Raw genomic sequence first — 25,186 nt, forward strand, 5'->3', positions numbered from 1 at the left:
TAGGAAATTACAAGGGTTTTAGGAGCTTTGTGCCAGGAACGGGAATGCAGACCAGATATATATTTCTTATTATAAATCAAAATATCACAATGGCAAACAGTACTTTCTCTATTACTGGGTCTCAGTCAACGGACTGGAGGCCATCCTCTTAAATGTGGGCACTTACGGCCCTTGATTGTCTTTGTATGCACTTAGAAAGGAATTTTAATACATGTGTTCAGGAAAAAGTATTTATTTCACACCTTTACAAAAATATTTAGGCACATAATTTTCATGTTTATGTCACCTGATTTACATATCTCGATCCTCTCAATACCTTTTAAAAACACTAAAATGATCATTTGGTAAATAGAATGTATACTGAAAAAATAGTATAATAGGCCAACATTTGTAGACAAAAATCAGTTGATCATCAGCATGAGAAAGAAACATTTATGAACAAAATAATCTCTAAAAACATTTTTGAGAGACAATAAATCTAACCAGTAGATTCCTTTTTAAAAAGTATTTTCAAAAAAGAAAGCTCAAAAAAACCCACCATACCAGGATGGAGCGGCATCCTGTCAGTAAGAACCAGAGGATGGAGTGAAAACAGCGATGTGCCGGAAGTTCCCCAGCACTGGAGGGCAGCCCGGACCAGAGGCTGCGCGGTCAGCGTGCTCGGCTCCGAGGAGGGACGGAGGAATGGCCGGCTGCGCAGGGCCACCCTAAGGGGACAAACGGGGAAGGTTCGAACTGAATCACTATCCTTGAAGTGTGATTATTCTCCTTTAAGAGAGGAAGTAACTCTTCCTTTTCTGAAATTTACCACCAAAATATGAGTAATTCTGTTCTTTTTTAAAAACAGGTGGAATCAGCTGAATCACACAGTGGCCACAGTAACATCCAGTAGGTTCTCTAGAAAGGAAGACCATGAACAGAAACTTGGACGTTCCAGAGGCAACGAGATACAGGGTCACATTTTTCAAGAAATACACACATCACCCAGACCTCTGGCACATGGGGAGCACAGATTAAGAATCTTGTTTTGCCTACAGTCTTGCGGTGAAATGATGACAGTAACAACATTTGCTGAGTGCCTAATGTGTCTCAGGCATTGTGCTGAATAGTGTCACAACCATTATCTCATTTATTCTGAATATTAGGATTGTTCCCTCTGAGGGAAAAGCGAGTTACAGCCTTGTTCCTGGGAGGAACCCACGTTACACAGTCCTGGGGAAGCGGGCATGCGTGCAGGAGAGGGAGGGACCCAGGCTATCCACAGACCCTGGCAGCCGGGCACTTGGCGCGGAGCTGAAAGCCCAGCGTGCTCTTGGAGCCCAGCGGGCCTCAGCCTGCAGGTAGGCGCCCCCTCTGTGATCCTGCAACTGCAGGCAGCTCTCATCCGCAGACTACTGGCTCCTCTGCCTGCTGCTTTCCCTCAGTCAGGCCCCGGCTAAAGAACTACACCACGGCCCGGTCAGCCCAGTGTCCCCAGAGCTTCGCACAACGCCCAGCATGAAACAGACGCTCAGTAATCTCCGCTCACTGAGTGGGGCCACCACAACGACAGCAAAGGCAGGGCCCAAATCCTAGGTCCTGCCTAGGCGGGCAGACGTGGTGAGGGCAGCAACTCGACTCTTCCCGGGAGGAGCACCCCAGCTTCACTGACCCAGACTTTCCACGGATGCCTGATACAACGCGGCTACAGAAAACTTGCAAATGTACTTTTTTGTTTTAACCCACATGTGAGTTGGATCCTACAAATGATAGACTCACAAAGTCAACAGCCATATGAGGGAAGTGACAAGCACCTGACACGGTGGCAAAGCGGACTCTGGGCAACCAGCGTTATTCAAATCAACGCGGCACTGACCAAAAGCAGACTGGCCAAAGTCTGCCAACGCAAGAAGAGGCGCCAACTCAAGAAGAGGCGCCACCAGTCATAACATTTGGCTTTCAGAATTCCCACCACAGCTCATCTGTCTCAGGGAAAATTAAGGATTTAACCGTATACTGCCTCTTTTTCTCCCAGGAGGCAGTTAATAGCTCAAAGAGTTTTTATCCTCTAAGATAGTAACTTGGGCCAAAATCCAGACATTCTGGGCGATGCTGGCGTACCACATAAACCTCTAGTGCACTATAACCAAGCCTGAACATAACTGAAAACAGACGCCAAAAGTGGGTGGCTGGTCTATTCCACCTACAACCTCCCCGGCTGCTTTCGCGTATCCTGAAACGTCAGGGGCCGTGGAAGGGGCATCCGGCACTCAGCACGCGGATGGGGCAGAAGCTGCGAGCTGCTCACCGCTGCTGGTCAGTGAGAAAGCTCAGCGGAGCTCAGGGCCCTGAGCTCATGCGTATTTAGTGAAGCGCTGCCTAGACAAGCCTTTCTCAACCGAACCTGGGGAGACGACAGGTCTTCAAGGGAACCTGACCCCAAGCAGCAGTCCAACCCCCCGCGGGGTCCCGGCCTCTCAACACACCCAAAGGCCTCTCACAGTGAGAGACCCCACAACACAACTACTTCTGCCGCCGGAGCCCCTGCTTCGTGTGGCTGACAGAGGAAGAACAGAAGCGCTCAGACGGCTCTCTCGGCGCCCTTCCGCCGGACCCGGGCAAAGGCAGGCCGAGGCCGGTGTTCAGAGCCGGACGCCCCTCTCAACTGAGGCCGGCCCAGAAGGTCCAAAAAGCCCCGGGACCTCCAGGGACCAACTCAGCCGGCCCCCGCGCTTCCCCGTGGCTCGGGGAAGGCAACTGTCGATGAAGCCTGGCTCTGCGGAAGCAGCAGCGTCACTGCCTCCTCTGAGCTTTCCTCACTGGTGAAACAGGCACAGGAAGAAGCATCCTACACAAAACAGCCTCTTCTACAAGTGTGATTTTTCTCAGATCAGATGATACTGGACAAAGCGAGCCTGGGGACCTCTTACACGGAGCTTGTAACTTGGAGTCAGCCATGAGGCTAATTTTAGGGACCCAGCACCACTGGCCAGGCTTCAAAATAAGAGAAAAACATGAACATGAAAATGACCTCAATATAATTCTTCTTCACAAAGAAAAAGAAAACACCTTCCAGGTCTCCTGCTGAGGCACCAAAATACTAATTGTTTAGGTCAACAGAGCCCAGTGGATTCCAAATCCAACGAAACAGAAGCTAGTGTGGGCAACGGTGCAAACGTACCAGCCTCTGGGACACTGACTGCGCTCCTCGCCGGAGCGAACACTCGTCCCCATCACCAGATGTCTCTGAGCCAAGTCTCAGGACTGCGACTAACTCCCCACTCCACCCAGAGAGGCCATGCAGGCACTGCCCATTCACGCTGCGCTCCTCGGATGCAGCACGGGTCTGGGAGAAGCTGGCACGTCTACTTAAGTGAGCCAAGAGACATGGGACGTAGGTGGGAGAGGGGTGCTCATGCCACGTGAGGAGAAAGGAAGGTGACGGCTCCGACACTGCCACTGCTGAGGACCACGCCCTGACAACACCCACACACCCACCGGCCTTTCCCTCACACCAATGCCTTCAGAAACTAAGCCCCAGTCCTACTGATCCAGAGAGGAGGAAGAGCAGGAACCACAGCCAGAGGAGGGAAGCCTGGGGAGGCGGAGGGCCCCGGGCACACGCTCGCTCAGGGCGCAGGGGCTGGGCTGCACGGCCAGAATGCAGCTCCGCACAGCAGCTGCCAGGCCGCCGCAGCAGGAGCTTCCCGCACCCAGGGGCGGGGGGCAGCGGCTTCTAACCCCTCCACAGATCCCAGGTCCCGAGAGCTGGCGAGCCTCTGTGACTTGTTCAGTCACATCACCCTCTGAACGGACCAAGACAACTATGTTCTCTGTCACCCTCTCACCACAGCGGGAGTGAGATCCGCAACTCCCCCGAGGACGTCTGCACCCAGCGTCCAGCACCACGCCCGCACAGTACACACTCAGGACACTCTGGCTGAATGAATAGATGAGAATGTCTGCACGCAGCACCACGCCCGCACATGACACACTCAGGACACTGGCTGAGCAGATGGACCAGCTGGAGGAATGAGGGAGAAAAGGCCTCCCTCCTGCATGCCTTCATCATCCCCATCCCATAGAACAGAGAGGGCACGGCACCTTTTCAAGGAATGCACTCTGCTCATCCTGCGAGTTCTCGGGGAAGCCAACACGGAAACCAAGACACTTCAAAGCCCCACATGTTTTTTAGTGCCAAGGTGGTCATCTGTGGCGAATGCATATGGTATGCTCATGAAGAAAATGCAATCGTTAAGAAAAATTTAAAGGAGAGAAATTTCAGATACTTGGCTGCATTTCCAGCAGAAATCAGCCTAAACTGGCCCCAGATGCCGCGGCGACGTGAACGAGACGGCTCTGGCCGGAGCACTTTATCCGCGCAGCTCCCTGGATGCCGGAATGACAAACCATGGAATAAAACATTTTCAAAACACTGATGTCTCACTGTCGGCACAGAAGAAAAATAAATTAAAAAGCCCAGTACATTTTCCAGTCTGATATAAATTAATTCAAACAGCATATTTAAAATAGAGTCAATTATAAGTTTCTCATAAAATTTTAAAAGGCAGCAATCAATCCTCAGATTGTACAAGTGCAAAGGAATGGTGTTTTCTCCACAATCCAGACACCTCAGAAGTGCCAGTGTTCCGAGCTGATCAGAGGCTTGGCCTGCGCGGCTGAAGCAGTCCTGGGTCACACGGCTCCCTTCCCCTTGACGTCCAGCTTGCTGCCGGCCTCTGACTGTTTGCTCAGCTGCTCCTCGGAGAAAGTGATGTAGGAATACACCAGGCTCCCAGCAATGCTGCGAAAGAGAAAACCACCGTCAGCGAGGAGGGCAGGAGCAGCACACGTGTGGGAGACAGGGTGCGAGCCGGAGCCGCCCCCACAATCGGCAGCACGTCAGTCAAACAGGGACGGCGCTTCATCCACCGAAGACAGACAGACACTCCCTCCTCGTGGTGTCACTGCTGTGGAGGGACCTGGGGAACGCAGGTGTGCCCACCTGCAGCAGGCGTGACAGTTTCACATACCCTTCCTGCAAGACAGTTCACTGAAATCAAAAACCTTAGAATTCTGCTTATCCTTTGACCTAGCAATCTCCATCATGGAAGAAGTGTGTACATCTTCCCAGACTGACCGACAAAGTGTTTACCACAAAATTTATAACAGCAGAAAATCAGATAAAGGGTAAACGTCCCACAGTGGGGAAATATATAAATTCATACACTAGGACACTACGCATCCATTAAAATGGTATAAAATGAAAACAGGCAAGGACAACTTAATGAAAAACTAATCTCACAAAACCTTAAATATTGTCTAACCCCACTGTCTTTAGATGAACACAAATATGCACATCGATATGCATCAGAACAGAAAAAAGCCCGGAAGGAACACAAGAATCCCAACGGCGACCACTGGGCATAAGATTACAGGCACACCTTGCCTCAGTGCACGCTGCAGATCCTGCCTTTTCACACACTGAAGGTTTGTGGCAACCCTGTGTTGGGCCAGTCTATCGGTGTCATTTTTCCAACAGTATTTGCTTACTTTGTGTCTCTGTGTCACATTTTGATAATTTTCACGATATTTCAAACCTTTTCATTATTATTCTATTTGCTAGGGTGACCTGTGATCAGGGATCTATGGTATTATTACTCTCATTGTTTGGGGCACCGCAAACCGTTCCCACACATGACAGCAAACTTCATCGATAAACGCTGTGTGTCCTCACTGCTCTCCACCCGACAGCTGCTCCGGTATCCCTCCCTCCTCTCGGGCCTCCCTGTTCCCGAGACACTACAATATTGAAATTAGGCGAATCAATAACCCTACAGTGGCCCCTAAATGTCCAAGTGAAAGGAAGGGTGGCATGTGTCTCACTTTGAATCGAAAGCTAGCAATGATTCAGCTTCGTGAGGAAGGCAAGTCGAAAGCCGCACTACTCCCGCGAACCCACGAACAGTAAGGAAGAGGCGTTTGTCACGGCAGGCTTCACCGCTGTCTTACTTTAGGAAACCGCTGCATCCGCCCCTGGTCAGTCAGCAGCCTTCAACACTGAGGCAGGGCCGTCCCCCAGCAGAAAGGTACGACTCTGAAGGCTCAGACGATGGTTGGCGCTTTTTAATTAAGGTATGGACACTTTTTTAGACATAATGCTACCACACACTTAATAGACTACAGTGTACAGTAAACATAACTTTTATACGCAGTGGGAAACCAAAAATTTCGTGTGACTCATTTTATGGTGACAATCGCTTTACTGTGGTGGTCTGGAACCGAACTCCCAATATCTCTGAGGTCTGCCTGTATAGGTGATTACTTTTTCATTTGCATTTTCTGCATTTTCAAAAATAGTCATTCAAGACAAAATGTTATTTTTAATAAGAATGAAAAATATCACCATCAGTAAGTGAACACGCAGACCCTGGGAGATTCAGAGATCTGGTTTCTCTGACCACGATCACGTTCACAGTGGGGGATCTATCACCTGAGGCCTCAGCCTCTGGACCACTCACTTGTCCCCCACACCTACCACCAGGGGGGTTCACTCTTTGGGGACAGTGGTTTCTCTTGTCTCTTCTCCACAGGGACTCACGGGGGATACACAGCCTCCTGCCCCAAGCCCCAAACTAGGGGAGAGCAGGGGCCGTGACCTGCTCTGCCACTGAGCCTGCCACCCGTGACTCCCTGGGTCTCCAGCCGGCGGCCGGGTCTGGGCTCTGCTTTCAGACGTCTCTGCCCCGGGTTTGGCCTCCACCTTCTGCCTGACCACTTGACTCACAAACTCACTGCTTACCTGAAATCAGTTCTACTCTCCTCTGGGCTTCGGGATCCCAGCCGCAGACCCTGCAGCGGGGTGAGAGGGGGCTGGCTCCCACAAATAAGGAAGCGAGAGCAGGCACTCAGCACTAACATCAAATTGGGACCATTTATTAAAGTCTACTAGGTGTCGAGCGTTTTACATACATCTCCAGCCACTACAGCGCTCCTGCAAGGTGCTCCTTCTACAGGTGGAGAAACTGAGTCCCAGAGTCGTCAGATAGCATGCTCAGGATCACGAGGCATCCTAGTGCCGGAGCAGAACCAGCCCAGTCAGTCTGATTTCCCCCCGAAACGGCTTCTCCCTTATGGCCCCCGCTCCACTTGGTATCGCGGGCACCTGTCCTCATCTTGCTCCCCTCGGCCTAGAAATTTCCCCAGGTCTTAGCTCGTCAGAGTCGCTCGTGCATGTGCAGGCCCGGAGCTCTGCAGCCCAGTGAAGACCTGCTGCCCTGAGCACCGTCATGGCCCACAGAAGAACGGAGCCTCCGGAGCCAGCCCTGCGCAGCGCTCCTGAGACTATTTTATCCTTCGTCTGAGAGCTTTTCCCCATCTCTTTTTTTCCTTAGAATTTGCTCTGACTCTCCTGGAAACTTTGCCTGTTCTTCTGGTGCATCATGTAGATGATCTGCCGTCGCTGGGCCGGGACCCGAGGAGAAGGCATGCTGTGGCCCCTGAGTGAGGGGGACTGAGGCTGGGAAGTCTGTGAGGTTCACATGTACATCTACAGACCACCACTCTCCTCGCGCCTCCGGCCCCCCTCCCCACAACACAGCCAAGGACCGCTCCTTCTTTCGGCCGACCCTCCTCTAGCTTCCTGGACTCCCATGACAACCTAACAGGTAACACTGAGCTCTCTTACTTCTCCAGTCAAGATAACCTGATGCTCATATTAAGCTGATTTCACCAGGAGAGAAACAATGGAGCAGGGAGTACAGAAGATGACCAAGACCGCCCTGGAGCTCACTCTCGGCTTGGTCCTTCTGGTGATCCTGGACCTGACACCCCTGGGTAGTTACTGTAACAAGAAAAACACGGATTCTCGAGTTAGGTCTCAGCTCAAACCTTGAATATACTGCTAGCTCTGTGCCCTTCGGCAAACATTAATTTCTCTGAGATTCTATTCCTGTATTAATAAAACAAGAATATATTCTCTCTCCAGGTTTGTTAGGGGAGTAAATGAGACAAGATGCATGAAGAACGAGGCCGTAACCCTGGCACACAGTGAGCAAGCAGGAAACCCTGACTCCCTCCCCTGCCGTCAGCGCTGGCTCTCAGAGCAGAGGCCAGAGGCACTGTGAGCAAAAGGCAGGGTGCAGCGGGTGCAGACTCAACCTGACACCACACGGCTGTGTAAATAACCAGAGGCAGACCAAAACACAGAGACTGCTGCTCTAAACTCTGGAGATCCAAGACGACACACTGTTCAGATTCTCACAAGTTCCAACAGGAGGCAATAATACAAGATTTTTCATTTCATCCTTATTCCTCACTTACCAAATACTTAAGTTTTCAGAAATGGCCATTCCTGAATCACCTGAAGAGAACCAGATATTCACCAGCAGGGATACGATGTGCCAAGCAGTGATGAGTTAATGCTGGAAAGGAATATAAATTGCTTCCCAGCAGCTCTGAGAATTCAAGGAAACTGGGAGGAGGGGAAGAGAAGGATGGAGGAAAAAAAGGGAAAAGCCAAGATCTTGGGGAGAAGGGCCTACATCTGAATTTTTATACATCACTGCCAAGCGATTCTGAATCAGGACCTTCTACCACTTCAAACAAATAACTTCTCATTAATCTACTGACTCCATAAATATTCACATTAAACTTGACGACTTCTGGTACTGTGAAATTGGTACTTATAAAGTCAACCATCCTAAAGATTCATTTTTTTAAAAGCTCAAGCAATTCTCCATCTGCCTAATATTCAGATCACAGTGGTACCAACTATTATCTCCCTGAGACCTGCTGTGGCAGACAGAGCCAGGAGACAGAGAGAAGGAAAAGACAGGGCCCAGTGAGGAGACCGATGGCTGCCTGCAGAGTGCTGAGCCCGGCCTCTTCATCTGCCCTGCCCCATGCGGAGCTTCCAAGGCCATGAGAACACCACCTACCTGTCCCCAAGATGGACAGCCACAGACACATTCACCAGGCTCGGACAATGAGATATCCGTCCTACAATGCTACAGATGCCTTCAGGACGCCGCCCCAGGCCAGGCGGGAGGAGCCCAGGGGCCGCTGCCTCCATCTCCCCCGTAGCGGACACGTCAGTCTAGCACGTAGCTCGCCTCTTAGGTCAGCCCCTGCCTTTTATATTCCAGATGTAAAACACGTCCATCCACATCAAAATCTAGGGACCAAGACAGTTTGACTCCTACTGCTGTTTCCTAACAGACACAGCTCCTGCCCAATAACCGAAGCCGGGCCCCCGGGTACATCCTTGCGTCGGTGGAGAGGGACGCCCCCTTACGCCCAGAGGGCAGCTACTGGGGCGTCCTTCCTCATCTTTCTCACCAGCCAGACAAAGCACAGCTGTACTGCCTCTGTACTGCTCACCTTCCAGAGCTTTCCAACCTGAACAGAGAGAAACACAGAGGTGACACAGCGGGGAGCAAAATAACTGTGTACTCCGACATCTACAAAGGTCTGTGACGTGGAGGCAGTTACTCAACCGCTCAGAGCCTTACTTCTCTCATCTGTGAAACGGCGAGCAGAACACCACTCGTACAGGACTGAAGCGAGAATTAAATTCTACTGAACTAAGCTACATACTCAAATTACCTAACAGGACAAGCGATCACTTCAAAGGTTAATCAGCACACAGCAGACACGCAACAGAGGTGCAAGTCGAGGCGCCAAGCACAGCAGGGCTGGTCCTGCCGAACGCAGGAAGAAGGCGGTGGTGGCAGCTGCTTCTCCACTCCGCGTGGCCCCACAGCCGTTCACCCAGAAGCCAAGGAGCCCTCAGCTCGGAGGCCTTCCTGGTTTTGGTTAACCCGACCAGGCCTCTACCGTCTGTGCGTGAGCAAGCCTCGACCTAACCTCTACCACCTGTGGCCTGTCAGCAGCTCTCAGAGCGTCTCCTGGTTGGGCGCTCATTCTTCCTCTGCTAGGAGACCTCCCACACGTGGCCTCAGTCTGCTTGTCCAGTGTCACCCTCGTGCAACACCTCCTCCTCTGGCCCTCCTGGGGCACCCGCTGCCCACCTCCCACCTGCACTTCCAGCTCCACGCTTCTGCTGCCACAGCACTCATGGCTGGATACCCACCCTTCTCGCCCACCTCTCTAAGTCCCACCTACTGGTCAAGGCCTAGCCTAAGGACCCTTTCTTCAGTGAACGCCTCCCAGCAAATCTCTGTGTGATTCAGTTCCTGAGACAACCACCACCTTTATTACCAGAGCCAGTCTGCACAGCTACCTTGCAATGCTTGTGTGACAACAGCTGTTGAAAGCTCTTTGGAGAGAATGTATAGAAAATGCCTCCTCACTGCTATTATTAATGCCACATAAATGCCTAATGTTATTATAAATGCCATATGATTCCTATATAAATGAAAGCCACTGCTGTTAACATAATCATTTCACACTTTCTCTCCTTATTCATCTAACCTCAACACAGTGGCCAGAGTGAGCCGATTAAAACTAAGTCACAGGGCTGACCCAGTGGCATGGTGGTTAAGTGCGCACACACTGCTTCGGCGGCCTGGGGTTCATGGGTTCAGATCCCGGGTGCAGACCTACACACCGTTCATCAAGCCATGCTGTGGTCACGTCCCACATACAAAACAGAGGAAGACTGGCACAGATGTTAACTCAGGGCCAATCTTCCTCACCAAAAATAAAATAAAATAAAACTGCCAGATCACATCATTCCTCTATTTAAAATCCACCCACATCTTCCTATCTATTAACGGTGGTCCTCAGTCTGCCCTTCCGCCTCATTACCTCTGCAGCCCATCTCGCTTCACTCACTCCACTCCCGCCACACTGGCCTCCTCTTTGTGACTTGTACACATCTGGCACACTCCCACTTCAGTGCCTTTTCATTTCCTCTTCCCTCCAGAAATCAGTGTGGCTCGTTCCCTCCATTTCTAGGTCTCAGGGAGCACCCCCACCCCGCGAGGCTGCCAGCCCCCTTCCCTGCTCTACTCTCTCCATTACTATTACCACGGCTGACACTTGTCACCAGCAATCACCTCCCTCAGTTACCTTCGCTCATCCTGTCTCCCCCACCAAGGGGACGCCAGAAAGGGCAACAGTTTTGAGAGCAGCTCTATCCCCACTGCCTGAGGCGGTGTTCAGCACGTGGCAGGTCTCTAGGACACGTTTGTTACGAGTAAATGAGTCCTCACAGCTGGATCACAAACTCCCTGAAGATAAAATTAGCCCGCGGCTTCAGGGCACAAAGCAGTCCCTCCCTTGCACACGCGTACAGAAGGGGCTCAACAGTTCTGATTCTCCCCCTGCCCCACGAGAGGCAGGAGCCTCCACACGAATCAGCGGTAAGGCCAGAGGTAAGCAAGGAGACTCTGGGAACCTTCAAACAAAGAGGGGCAGGTTAATCTCTTACCCCTGCGCCCACAAGCGGCTACACCCTGAGGAAGACTGAGTCAGATCAGGGTCAGAATCTCAGCTCTGCTTCTCAGTATGGTAGCTGTGTGACCTTGGGGAAGTTATTCCACCTCTCTGAGCCTCGACTGCACGATCGTGTGAACTTCGGGATGCTTACCTGAGGCAACAGCGTAAAGGTGGTGGCATCAGGCACCAGGTGCTGAAGGAACACTAACGCCCACCTGCTGCCTTCCGGACCCGTGTTCACGTCCTTTACGTTCCAGGGTAAGTGCTGGTCTGGACATGTACTGCAGAAGGACCTGAGTCACAGGAGTCTGGCCGCCATGGGGACCAGTCCATCTGCATGGGAGTTTTAGGAATTTACCCAGGAGGAAATTCAGAAAATAAAAGGCTCTCCAATCCCATTCTGATGTTCTTTGGAACTCATGGGCCGACAAGAATATTCTTTGCTTCGTTAACTGACGTGAGTCAGGCAAACGCTCGCTTTAAGATGAGGATTCTGGTGAGGCTCCAAGGACAAACAGGTAGGGGTTTTTTTAAAGACTGCACTAGAGAACAGTAAGGGGAAAAGAGAATACAAGCCTAGAAACTGTTTCCTACCTAGTCTTACTGTCTGGTTTTTGCAAAGGAGGGGATCTCTCACATATTTAAAAACAGCCCTTGCTTTGCTTTCTTGACATCTTCAGTCCTACTCTTCAGCCTGGGGCTCAAACCACTCAAGCATTTCCCGCATTTTCTCCCCTACCTGTGTACTCCTGTTTCTTTCCAGCCTCTGAAAAATCCCTAAAATGTGGGTGGAGGACTGCCATCAGAACTAAAAGGATCGTGTATTTTACGTGTTTTCTACACCTGGAGGAAGCTCCTTCAAATGTCTTACGTCTCCTGCAAAGTAACTTCACACCTGCTGGCCACAGGGCAGTTTCCACAGGACTGCGTCAGGGTGAACCAGGGAGGTGCAGTGGCAGAATCAGGACAGACGACTCCAGCTCACGAGCGGCAGCGGCAGCAACGGAGCCTTGATTTTTTGCTATATTCCAGTTCAGTGTTCTGCTGTCAGGAATTATGGTATCACCAAGGCCTAGCTAATCTCTGTACTTACTATTCAAAAGTGCAAGTTATTCCAGTGAGATGCCAGTTATATAACAGCTATATATAATACAATAAACTCTGTACATAGCCCAGGAGATGTTCCATCAGCAGCAACTAACCGATAAATCAAAACGTGGCATTTTCTCACTTCAAACGAGAGGACACTGAGCCAAGGAAATGCTATGTCCTTACTTTAGAAGCCTGGAACCAGAAGAGAGTCTACCAGGATGGAACCACGCAGGAGGAGAAGCAGTCTGGAACTAAGCAGCAACACTCACTTCGAAGGAAACAGGCAAAGGAGTCCAAAATGAGGGACCTGTCGATTCAGGTGCTGGACAGAGTCAGCTGGTCCCAGGGCCTCAGGAAGCTCTGGAGCTCGACTCCGGGCTGCACTGCACCCTGCCCCATCCCGGAGCTGTGCAGACCCTGCTTTGGCCTCAGAAGCTACAGTCAAATGGTTTTTGTCACACAAAAGGAGGCTGGCTTGAGTATGTACCAGTGTGATGACATATCACGAAAGGATACGAAAAGACAATAATTCAGTCATCTCTTCACCATTCACTAGACTGTGGTTAAGAAAGAAGACTGGGAGGGCAAATCACAGACTGGATACTCACCAGCTGGGTACCATGGGCCAGTTTCTCAGCCCCTCTGTGAAACGGAATGTTCACAGTATCTACCTCACAGGGCTGTCATAAAGACGGAGTACGGAGAACCTAGGACAATGCCTAGCCAAGTACACAAAAACAACACTGGCTAGTATTTTGCTACTATTATTACTAGCTGAATGCCTATTATGGGCCAGGCACTGATAAACACTGACACAACTTTAAATAAGACAAGTGATTTCTGGCCCCAAATAGCTGAAAATCTAAAGCGGCGTTGGATACACATATGATTTACTAGGCGACATTATAATCATTCAAGTCATTTAGTGAATGACAATGCATTAAGAGGTGAGAACTTGGACTCTGGAGTCCAATACATCTCGTTACAGTCCTCACGACATGACTTACTCACTGTGTGATGCTGGCAGATGCAAGGGAAGCATCGTGTCTCTCTAGAGCACAGTGCCTGGCAGACTGAGACAGGCTCATCGCACATGTCCAGGATGTGCTCCACTTACCTACCCTCTTGAAGCCTCGGCCCCCTCATTTATAAAACACTGATAATAAAAGAACTTCCAAAGACTGTTATGAAGAACTAGTCAATTCAACAAAGAATAGTATTTTCGACAAAAAGTAGTGGAATAATTGGATATTTATATTAAAAAACATACACACAATAAAAAGAATCTTCATCCAGACCTCACATCACATAGGCTATATAACTAACTTTAAACCCAAAACTATAAAATTTCTACAAGAAAATAGAAGAGAGTCTTTGTGACTTTGGCTTAGGCAAAGATTTCTTAGATCCAACACTGAAAGCACAACCCATACAAGAAAAAACTGATAAATCAGACTTTACTACAATTTTAAAAATTTGCTTTTCAAAAGAGACTGTTAAGAAAATGAAAAGACAGGCCACAGACTGGAAAATAATACTTGCAAATCACATATCATATAAAGGACTTGTATCTACAATATATAAAGAACACTCAAAACTCATTAAGAAAACAAATAACCCAATTTTTAAAAAATGGGCAAAATAGGGGCTGGCCCCGTGGCTGAGTGATTAAGTTCGTGCGCTCCGCTGCAGGCGGCCCAGTGTTTCATTGGTTGGAATCCTGGGCGCGGACATGGCACTGCTCATCAGACCATGCTGAGGCAGCGTCCCACATGCCACAACTAGAAGGACCTACAACGAAGAATATACAACTATGTACTGGGGGGCTTTGGGGAGAAAAAGGAAAAAAATAAATCTTAAAAAAAAAAAATGGGCAAAATATTTGAAGAGCCATTTTACCAAAGAATATATACAGATGGCAAATAAGCACATGAAAAGACACTCAACATCATTAACCATGAGGAAAACTAAAACCACAATGAGATACCACTAAAATCTATTTGAATCGCTAGAATTTAGAAAACAAAGTGACAACACCAAGGGCAGGATGTGGAGCAACTGGAACTCTCATACAGGGCTGGTGGTTATTCAAAATGCTATGCACACTTTTGAAAATAGTTTGGCAATTTCTTATAAAGTTAAACACACACTTACCATACAACCCAGGAATTCCACTCTGAGGTATTTACCCAAGGGAAATGAATACTTATGTTCACACATAAACTTCAAAGCAAATGTTTTAGCAGCTAATACAAAACAGCTAAAACTGGGAACTACCGAAATGTCTTTCAGCTGGTGAGTGGAGAAACAACTGATAAATCCTTAATGGAATAATACTCAGCAATAAAAGGTACAAACTATTGATATATATAGAACAAGGCAGAATCTCAAATGCCACGTTAAGTGAAAGAAGTCAGACCAAAAGCTACCTAAGGTTATGTATCACTATATGACATTCTGGACACGAAATGGACAGAAAACAGATCCTTGTCAGGGGCTGAGGGCAGGGGAGAGGTCAGTGCAACGGCACATGGGGAGGTTAGAAGGTATACAACTGTCTTATATCTTGAACGTGGTAGCAGTAGTTACATGACTGTCTGCATTTGTCAAAACTCGCAGAACCGTACACTAAAAAGGCGGGACTTTTTTAAAATTATAATTGCTTTATTGATTTTTAGAAGGCTGGATTGTTTTTTAAAGGGGCGACTTTTATTGTATTTAAATCATATATTAATTTTTTTAAAAAACAGAAGAAAAAAAAGAATCCCAGACACAGATGAGTTGCAGAGATTCTCAGAGTCTAGCCTGGGCAGCTCTGAGTGACAAAGCGCTGCCCGGAAAGGCTGTGTTGCTCAGGCCCGAGCCCAGCCTCCGACGGACACACACACGCCCACGCGCACCACCCTTCGCTGCCCCCCCGGGTCCTCCCCTCCACTGCTGTGGGCCTGGGGAGCACTCACAACCGGCCATGGAAGAGGCCTTTAACGGGGCTGGGGACAGCAAGGCTCCCAAGAGAGCCCTACGGAAAAGAGCCTCCTCAGGTCACAGAATCAAACCTGGATGGAGCCTGAGAAGCCACCAGCGCACACCGCTGGCTTCCCGCACTGGAACCTGACCAGGAGCGCTATTCAAACTCTTCTTGAAACAGCAGACACGGGGCAGGTTGGAGGGAGTGAGACGTATCTGGGTTCAATCACAGAATCCTTTAAGAATACCGTTCAATTAGTGATTTCCTTCAAAGTGCAGTCAGCCAAGAACAGACCGACACCATTTCCAATCAAAGTGAAATCTAGTAATTAGTCACTTGAAGTTTGGGTTTTACACTAAAAAAAATAAAAGTAATGTCCACAACCTATGAGTCTGCTTACCAACTAGTGGAAGTCAAAAAAAGTAAACAGTAAAACCATAATTTTCATTTTAAAGAGAAAAAGTGAAAAAAAATTAGACAATATATACTTTACAAAAGCTGAAAAGCACACTGTAATGGAAAGAGTATTTGAACACAAGGTCACCTGGATTCTACTCCCAACTCGGCAAATAATTGGAATGCTGACTGGCTAAGTACATCACTTCCTTCTCCCTAACCTTATAACGAAACAGGGATTAGACATGACATGTAAAATTGATTATAATAAAACGTGACAGCAATTACAAATTATTAAAAATACTACATAGGGACAGAGTACCAATGACATCATTATCAACTACCTTGCTAGCAAAATGGTACTGTTTAGCCAGAACGATCTGACGCAAAAGGAAATTCCACTGCGAGAATGCTCGAAATGTTGGATTCGATACATGTCAGGCTGACCTAAGTTCTAAGAGTCAACATACTCAGGCACTGAAGTGTTTTTAAAACAGCCTGCAATGTGAAAAGACACCTAACCTTTCTTCTAAGCCACTGTGTTATCTTATAAGAGACTTGAACTGCAGAGATCTGAAAATGCAAACAGAAGCTTTTGCTCCATTCTGGTGAAGCCAAAATGGTACCTGAAGGGGACAAACAGAAAATCAAGACATCTCTGAGTCAGGTCTACACGGTGTCATATGATTCTTCAATCCAGATTTAATCCAGATTACTGGCCACGTCCAGATCAGAACTAGTTCACTGTGCTGCTCCTCTTATCCTGGCCCTTACTCACAGACGTTAATGAAAGAAACTGACATTTACTAAGCATAGAGAGCAACCAGTGAATCAGGCACCTTCCATTCATTAGATTATTTCATTCTATCAGCTCTAAAGAGAAAGGTATCTTCATCTGCAACACACAAGGAAACTGAAGCTCAGAAAGATAAACAGCTCACTCAAAGTCGCCGGGACGGCAAGCATCAGGACCGCAGCTGGGAACTGGGCTGAGATGCACCACTCACCCTCCTCCTGGAGCATGCCGTCCTCAGGTCCACACACCCACCCTCCCACCAACTCCTGCCCCACAAACAACAAATGATTTTTCCTCTAAAAGACAAACAACAATAGTGGCAAATAAATGTCAGGGAAAGGGCAACAATGAATTATTAGCCAAGTAATAATATTAGTATTAAATTCTCATATTGATCCATAAGGAAGGTAGAATAGGTATTATCATTTGCTTACATTTGAAAAAATAAAAGCTCAGAGAGGTTATATAACTTGCTGAAAATTAAAATGATGATACCACCAGATTCTAGGAGAGAGTTCTGTAGTTTCCAAGTGCTTTTTCACCAATCCATATAGAATCCATTACACACCTATTTATTAAGCAACTACCAGGATTCATTCTGGGAACTGGGGAAACTTCAGTGGACAATATAGGCAGAGATCACGACCCTCATGGAACTCACATCCTAGCAGGGCAGCCAGAAAACAGGCAATAAACACGAACGGGCAAATTATACAGTATATTAGAAAGAGAGTAAGTGCCCTGGAAAGGACGAACAGAAAGGCAGAGTAAGAGGGTTTGGGAGCACCCGAAGGGGAAGGGCAGGCTGCAGTTCTCAGTCAGGTGGTCAGGACAGACTTCCTTGAGGGAATATTTGAGCAGAAACGTGCATGGGTAGAGGAAACAGCCACGCAAGCATCTGGCAGAACAGTGCTCCAGGGAGAGGAAACATCCTGTCCAAAGGCCCTAAGAGACAGCATGCCCAGCACTCTACAGAAACATCACGGAGGTCTGTGTGGATGAAGTGGAGTCAGGCAGAAGAAAAGAAGCAGGGGCCGAAATCGGAGAGGTAACGAGGGAACAGATCCTGGAGTGCCTTGTCAGGACTCTGGGACATGGAGAGCCACGGGGGCACGGGGTGGTAAAAAGAAGAGTGACATGTTCTGACTTACCTTTTACAAGAAACACACTCTCTACTCTGTTGAGAACTGACTGGGGGAAGGGGATGAGGTAAAGCAAGGACACAAGCGTGAAAGCATGGACAGTGATGTGGTGGTTTGGGTGATGATGCGACCAGTGCAGATGGCGCTCTGGACGGTGTACTCTGGGGGCAGAGCCACCAGAACTGGCTACCACACTGGATATCAGGCATAACACTCAAGAGTCAGGGATGACTCCCAGGTTTCTGAACTGAGCAGCTGGAAGGATGGAGTCTCCATCAAGTGAGATGTACAGGCTGTGGCTGGAGCAGACTTTGGAGGAAATATAAGAAGTTCAGTTTTGGCCATGTCAGCTGGAGATATTAAGCAGACTGTTAGCTATACAAGTCACAGTTCAGGACAGAGGTCCAGCCCAAAGACAAATTTGAGAATTTTTAAGTATATCAATAGTATTTAAAACCATGAGATTCAAAATTCTCAAACTGAGAAAGATCCATCACACGAGTCACCCTCGGCAGTGATGAAGATAAAGTCTAAAGAAACGCAGTGCCCTGTCCAAGGTCAGATACACCTAAAACAATTCTAACAGAGCTGGTACTCTTTAGCGCACTCTTTTTTCGAGAACACTGCACTGCCGTCTAGCATAATAAATAAAGGACTCTTCTCCGAAGGCTGAGTAAAAGGAGCTCAACTCCCAGAGATTCCCCAAATGCTGTGCACAGAACATGGAACCGTTTTCTCCCCCTTTCTTAAAAAGCATCATCTACTGACATTAAATATACAGCACAATTGTAAGCATCCCAAGTGTTTGTTTAATCAGTGAACAAATCTGGATTCAATCAATAGCCCAACCTTATTACAACATCATGTGAGCATCCAAACCCCACTTGTTAAAGTGGTTACATTTAAATATTTTAACCTACCTGATATTTAAGCCAATGAAGTTTGTCCATGTGAAAATATAATCTCCACCAAAGACCATTCCAATGTAAGTTATCAATATATTCTAAAAAGAAAAATGGCAATACTGTTACATAGGTTTAACTGAGCTTTTTCAATATTCACATAAACTCATCCACACTATGACCCAATACCGACCCTTAAAATACAAAAACAAAGAGACAATAACAAAAACCTGCCGATCCTAAAATGAGTGCAGCGTGAGCAAGAACACTAACAAGGAGACCATGAGGTCAGCCTCTTCTCAGGCTCTCTCTCCAGAAGCTGAAAGCGTTCACAATCCTGCAGAATACTGACAAGACCATCAAACGTCCCCCGCCCCGTGACAGGGCTGACACCGTGAACCTCAACAGAGAAGATGCTGCTGCTGCCGGGGAAAACAGTGAGGCACAGTCAGTCACCTCCCACTGGACAACCACCGCCTCGTGAGGGCAGAACGAAGGAGGACGACCTGCTCACAGGCAGCATCTTTTGAAAAGGAGAAAGGGGACGGAGCAGAGTTCCCCAACTTGAAGACTGTTTTTAGAGGAATCTTCCTTGATTTATCTTAAAAAACACACAGGAAGTCACCTAAAGTAGGTTCCTAAAATCGCCTTTCCTGACTCCCTTAAACTGCCAGCTGTCGACATCTCGGCGTATCTGGCTCCTTTTTAATTACCCTCAGACCACAAACGTGAAATAAAAGTTTTCCAAAGTTTAAACTTTTATTCAATTCTCCCCAACCTCCTTTCCTTTACATCCATGAGTCCCTGCCTCCCTCTGCTGTTACTGCCATAAACGGTAAATGTCACAAGCATTTTAAGTACCTGGGCTCTCCTGGATTAGGCCTCTGAAGCAGAAAGTAAAGCACCACAGTGTTTTAAAAAGGTCAAAACAAACTTCAGAATTATTTTTATAACGGGTTGCCCTTTGAGAGAGCATTGAAAATTACATCAGCCTCTTCTAGGCCTAGCGATGGACACAGCAAGTTACTTTAGAGTGGATTTTCTTAGTATTTGAGAGGAAAAAATAAAATTAAATCCCATGAAACAGTAAACAAGGCCAGTAAGCAAGCCAAAAAGTGCGGAACAGGACTTCTCCCAGAACGCAGAGATCCAGGGAGAGGGCCGAACAATCTGCATAAACTGCCCAGAGAACTTTAGACGGGGGAAAAAACAGAGAACCCAATCCTTGTTGCTCAAAATCAGTCAGAAGTTAGAAAAACTGTGGGTGTGTTATAAGGGCATCCTAACCAAGGTTTGCTATCAGGAAAAGACCACAACATCCCCAAAGCAGAGCTTACAGGAAGCTCAGAAGAGTCCACGCTGCTAGTTCAAAACTAAGTGCAATTCTCAAATTCCAGCACACCTGAGAGTCGCCTGGAAACCGTGTCAAAACCGATGATTTCCAGGCTCTACTTTAGAGATTCTGAGTCAACATATCTGGGTTAGGCCTAGGAATTTCCACTTTTAACTAGCTATCCTAAGTAATTTCCCCCAACACTTAAGAGAAACACAGAATGCTGACACAAGGGTTTATGGGCTTAAAGCCCCTGGGGGAACAATGACCCAGGGAGGCTAACGGAAGAAGCCCCACTCTGGCCGGGGCCCTGACCGGCCAGGGCGTCAGCGCATCCCACATGTCTGAAAGTGCAAGCCGTCCTTCGACAGCGACCCCAGTAGGCGTGAGAAGCCACAGAAACTGTAAACTAATCAGACAATCGAGCTTATTCCCTCCCTCTAGAGTTTGGAAGTAAACTGATCCCTTTGGACTAAGTCCATAGGGTTCTTGGACTAGTATAGGGAGGAGGAGATATCAAAAGAAAAGTACTGGACTCTATGTTAACGAACACATTGTTGTGCCCCACGCTATAACAATAAAGTACACTAAAAGTCTAAGCAAAGAGGCTGAATTAGTAACATTAAACACAGGCTTTCCCACCATCCTTGTCCTTGGCTAAAAACACAGTACGAACTGCCCTGCTCCTTGTGTTCCTGCTGTTCTCCTTCAGCAGATGCAAGCCATCCACTGTGCTCTGGAAGCGTTCACTTTACATAACCAAACAGAGCTGAGAGCGCGTCCGTCCGGGGGCTAAAGCTGCCTCGGCCAGCCCAGGCCTCAGAACGCAGACGAACTGTCTCCAGCTTTCATGGAATTCACACAACCCACTTGTTACAGCTTAATTTAGAATTCTATTCACACAAACTCTCCAATGCCATGATTTGAAGCCACAGACTTCGTGGAGTTTTAACCCAAATCCAGTTTCTAGAGGTCAGGTGGGCAGCACGCATGAGGTGGGCAGTACGCATGAGGTGGGCAGCATGCATGAGGCGTGCAGAGGCAACATGGCGAGGCAGTAAAACCTTATTCTGCCACTGCTCCCCTCACCACTGACAGATGGGGCATCAGAAAGTCCCAAGGGCACCACAACCTCCTCCCGGTGACCAAGGATCTGCCTCGGCCTCACCTTTTAGAGAGCCAGCCTCCCTTGCTAACACTGTGGAAGTGAGGCACGCAGTGGCCTTGCGGATCTTAAAGCATGAGAATCACAAAGTCCGACGAGAGAGGCCTCGGGCTTCATGCCACTAACTTCAGCTCAATCTCCAAGTGCACTTGGCCCTCCTGGCTGATGACAAATGAGCCTCCCTCAAATGGAATGATCAGGAGGAAATGACATCACTGGAAATGTCAGCTTTTAAAAGTGGCCCATTCAAGGTTTGGCTCCCACAGAGGAACACTCCCTTGATTAGCTTCTGGCAGGCATCCTTTCCCTACAAAACAGCCAGAACCCAGTGAGGCAGAGAACAAACCCGTTCCCACTAGAGGTTAAAGGGACAGGCCTCAGTGCTGAGCCGCCGTCTGCCCTGTCTGACGCAGGCCGAATCCGTCCTCACGCTAACCCACGCTCCTTTTCCCACATTCCTCAGAGCTAAGCTGACAGAAAGTGGAGACTGTGCACTCGAGTTCTAAAAGATTGCTTCAGAAACCATTACCACAAGCTGTCAAACTGTCAAGACAATATGTGAGGAAATAAGGATTATGGGGCTTAAGGCCATAGCCAGACTTATTTTAGAGGAACAAGTGTCAAATAAAGCAGGTACCCAAAAGATAACAGTATTTTTTCAACTCACCTTAATACAGCCAACTATGGTGGTCGTAAGAGCAGAATTATACTGAGTGCAGAGCACTGTGGCATACATCAGGATAAACCTGGAACACAGAAGGAACAGGCATCTTCTAAGTAAGACCCAGCTGCTTACTTCATAATAATCTGTAGCCAAGAGAAACGGCCAGTGCTGGCCGGGCTGCCACTTTCCACCACCGACTGTGAGCTTTCCCCACCTCAGCCTGCATGTTCCGCAGCTGCAGACTTTTAAAATGTCACGAAAGAGAAACACATGTGCATTTCCTGACCAGGTGTTTTCCCAGTTATCCTCACCAAAATCTGGAGACCATCCTTCACAACCCTGAGTACCCTTTTTAGATCATGCTCCTACTCCTCTAACCCAAACAGAGAGCTCAGAGCACACAGAGCCCAGCTGGGCTGTGCGCCTCCCCTGAGGACAACAGGACCTCCGGACCAGGGCGAAGGCCAGAGAGAGTCTTACAGATGGAAGAAAACCAAATCAGAACTACTTCATGAAGGGATCTAGGTTCCCTTAACAACTACGTGGCAGCCGCTGGAACTCAGATTTACACTGAGGCTGCTGAGCCCGACTCAGTACTAAGGTGCCCTGTCAACTTTAGTCTCAAGCACCCTCTCACCGTGTGCCAGGCCTGTGCCAGACCCAGGGAGAAATGTCACCTGGATGGATGGCTGAAGAAGGAACACGTGAGAGCTCTATGGAGGTGAGAAGAGGACATGCACTTGCCCTCCACACACACCCTTCTAAGGGGAAGACAACACGGCAGAGAGCAGTCAAACGGCCCCCGATTCAAAGGCTGCCACTGCCACCTGCTAACTACAAACTAAGACAATTCACCTGGGTTCCGAGCCTGCTTTCTCACAGGTAAGGGGCAACACTATCTGTAAAATAGTTAATGTAGGAATGAAATAAAAGAACGCATGTTGAAATATAATGGTGCTTATCACATACTAGGTTATTGGGTAGATACTAGTTTATTTTCTCCATCCTAAGCATGACTTTGAGATCAGTTCAGTAGCCCTGAGGCCACAATCCCAAGGGCTGTGAAATCACCTGAATGTGAGGGGTTAACATCCTATGCTGACACAATCAAGAGACAGAATAGGATACTGGGGAATGAGGCAAAAGGACTCTAGAAGAAATTTCTCTAGGAAAACCACCTGCTAACAAGGCAGAAAAGGCTTACCCCATCACACAGGAGAGTGTAAACTGCAGGAGAAAGAGGGTGTCGGCCCAGCCTTCAAAATCCATTGCCTGTAATACACGAGAAAGCATCCGATTTTAGAGCAGGCCCTCAAAATCAGCTGTTCCAGTCACGAGTCAAAATCCAGCTCTGCACCCACTCCCACTAGACACACACACACACACACACTTCTCCGCATCACGCCACCAACAGTCATGTTCCACAATTTCATACAAATGGAGTTGCACCAACAAGCAGTTTCAGAAGATTCACTCCTTTGCAAACTGTAATGTGAGGGAGCTTCTCACTGCTCCCTGTTGGTACAAAGAGACTGGTATGTGCCCGTAGGCACAAGCCACATCCTGTGGTCTCAGAGCTCCCCCAGACGGCTGGTCTGAAAGGCTTTCTCAAACATCAACACATAGTTCCTCTCTGAATGTGTAAAAGCTCAAGGACAGCCTGAGTTACACAAATTCAGCTGAGGTCTCTCCAGGGAGAATTACTATTTTAAAACAGTTAATTGTAAATGCAAGGTTTTTGTTGTTGTTTTGTTTTTTAAGCCAAAAGGAAAGGAATGAAGAGAAATAAAAGGGTGCACTGATCACCTCAACTCTAAGCCAGAGGGAGGGTGTCCCTCTCAAGTACACCACTTCTCTTGCAATGAGGCTCATAAGCAAATTTGAGAAACAGTCCACCTTTTAGCTCCCTGCCAACCTGTCCAGCTTCAATTCTGGCCATGTGGACATAAATCTCAGAGCTCCAGGGCTCCAGCAATACCCAGCTCCTTGTGGCTGATGAAACAGAACACGCAGTTTCACACTCAGTGCCTTTGCCTGGAATGCCCTTCCCGCAACACTCATCTGACTCTTGTTCACCCAACAAGCTAAAACTCAGGCAGCGACTCTGTGGGCTTCCCCTCATCCAGAACTCCCTCCTCTGTGCCTACGGTGCTTCTCTCCAACGCTCTGATCTCTCTGAACCGCGGTCCTTCTCCACTGTGTCTGCAGACTGTGAGCTCCGGGAAAGGACCCACTTCACATTAGCTACTCATATTCCTAACAGAGCACTTGACAAAACAGCAGACGTTCTTTCTTTGTTGAGGCATAACATATAAAAAGGAAAATTCACCAATTTTAAGTGTATACCTCAATGAGTCTTGACAAATGTATATACTATGTAACCACCATTACAACCATGATAAAGAAATTCCAACCTAAAACCATAAAATTCCTAAGAGAAAACACAGGGGGAAAGATCCTTGACACTCGTCTTGGAAACAGTTTTTTGGATATGACACCAAAAGCATAAACAACAAAAGCAAAATAAGTAAGAAGGAGTACATCACACTAAAAAGCTTCTGCATGGCAAAAGAAACATCAACAGAATGAAAAGGCAATGGGAAAAAAATGTGTACAAACCATTTATCTGAGAAGGGGTTAACATCCAATATATATAAGGAACTCATACAACTCAACAGCAAAAAACCAAATAATCCAATTAAAAATGGGCAGAAGACCTAAGTAGACATTTTTCCAAAGAAGACATACAAACGGCCAAACAGGTACATGAAAAGGTGCTCAACATCACGAACCATCAGAGAAATGCAAATCAAAACCATAATGAGATATCACCTTATGCCTGTCAGAACGGCTACTATCAAAAACATGAGAGACAAGTGTCGGAGAGGAGGTGGAGAAACGGGAAGGCGGGGCACTGCTGGTGGGAATGTGAACTGGGGCAGCCACTGTGGAGAACAGTACGGAGGCTCCTCAAAAAATTAAAAATAGAACTTCCATGTGATCTAGCAATCTCATTTCTGGGTATATATCCAATGGAAATGAAGTCAGACTCTCAAGAGCTTCTGCAACCCCATGTTCACTGCAGCATTACACACAACAGCCAAGATATGGACGCAACTTAAGTGTCCACCTACAGATGAACGGATGAAGAAAATGGGATATATATACAACGGAATACTATTCTGCGATGAAAAAGAAGGAGATCCTGCCATTTGCAACAACATGGATAGACCTTCAGGGAATTATGCAAAGTGAGATAAGTCAAACAGAAAAAAATGAATACTGTATGATCTCACTTATATGTGGAATCTTAAAAAAGCCAAACTTGTAGAAACAGGGAGTAGAA

The 25,186-nt window shown here is 47.7% G+C and overlaps 1 protein-coding gene across 3 annotated transcripts in view; it reads right to left on the reverse strand.

Annotated features, from left to right (window-relative positions):
• Positions 1–216: 216 nt before the first annotated feature.
• Positions 217–25,186, reverse strand: part of SLC35D1 (solute carrier family 35 member D1) — a 51,935-nt gene continuing 26,965 nt past the window's right edge. For all 3 annotated transcript variants that reach the window (XM_046645710.1, XM_046645708.1, XM_046645709.1), the window contains 4 exons: positions 23,045–23,112; positions 21,844–21,922; positions 18,697–18,779; positions 217–4,783 (listed from right to left, as the gene is read on the reverse strand). In XM_046645710.1, the coding sequence (XP_046501666.1) occupies positions 4,675–4,783; positions 18,697–18,779; positions 21,844–21,922; positions 23,045–23,112 (339 nt within the window). In that variant the 3' untranslated portion in view covers positions 217–4,674. The remainder of the gene's footprint in view (positions 4,784–18,696; positions 18,780–21,843; positions 21,923–23,044; positions 23,113–25,186) is intronic.

Source organism: Equus quagga, chromosome 18 (genome assembly GCF_021613505.1).
Source record: "Equus quagga isolate Etosha38 chromosome 18, UCLA_HA_Equagga_1.0, whole genome shotgun sequence".
In the NCBI taxonomy this organism is placed as follows: Eukaryota; Metazoa; Chordata; class Mammalia; order Perissodactyla; family Equidae; genus Equus; species Equus quagga.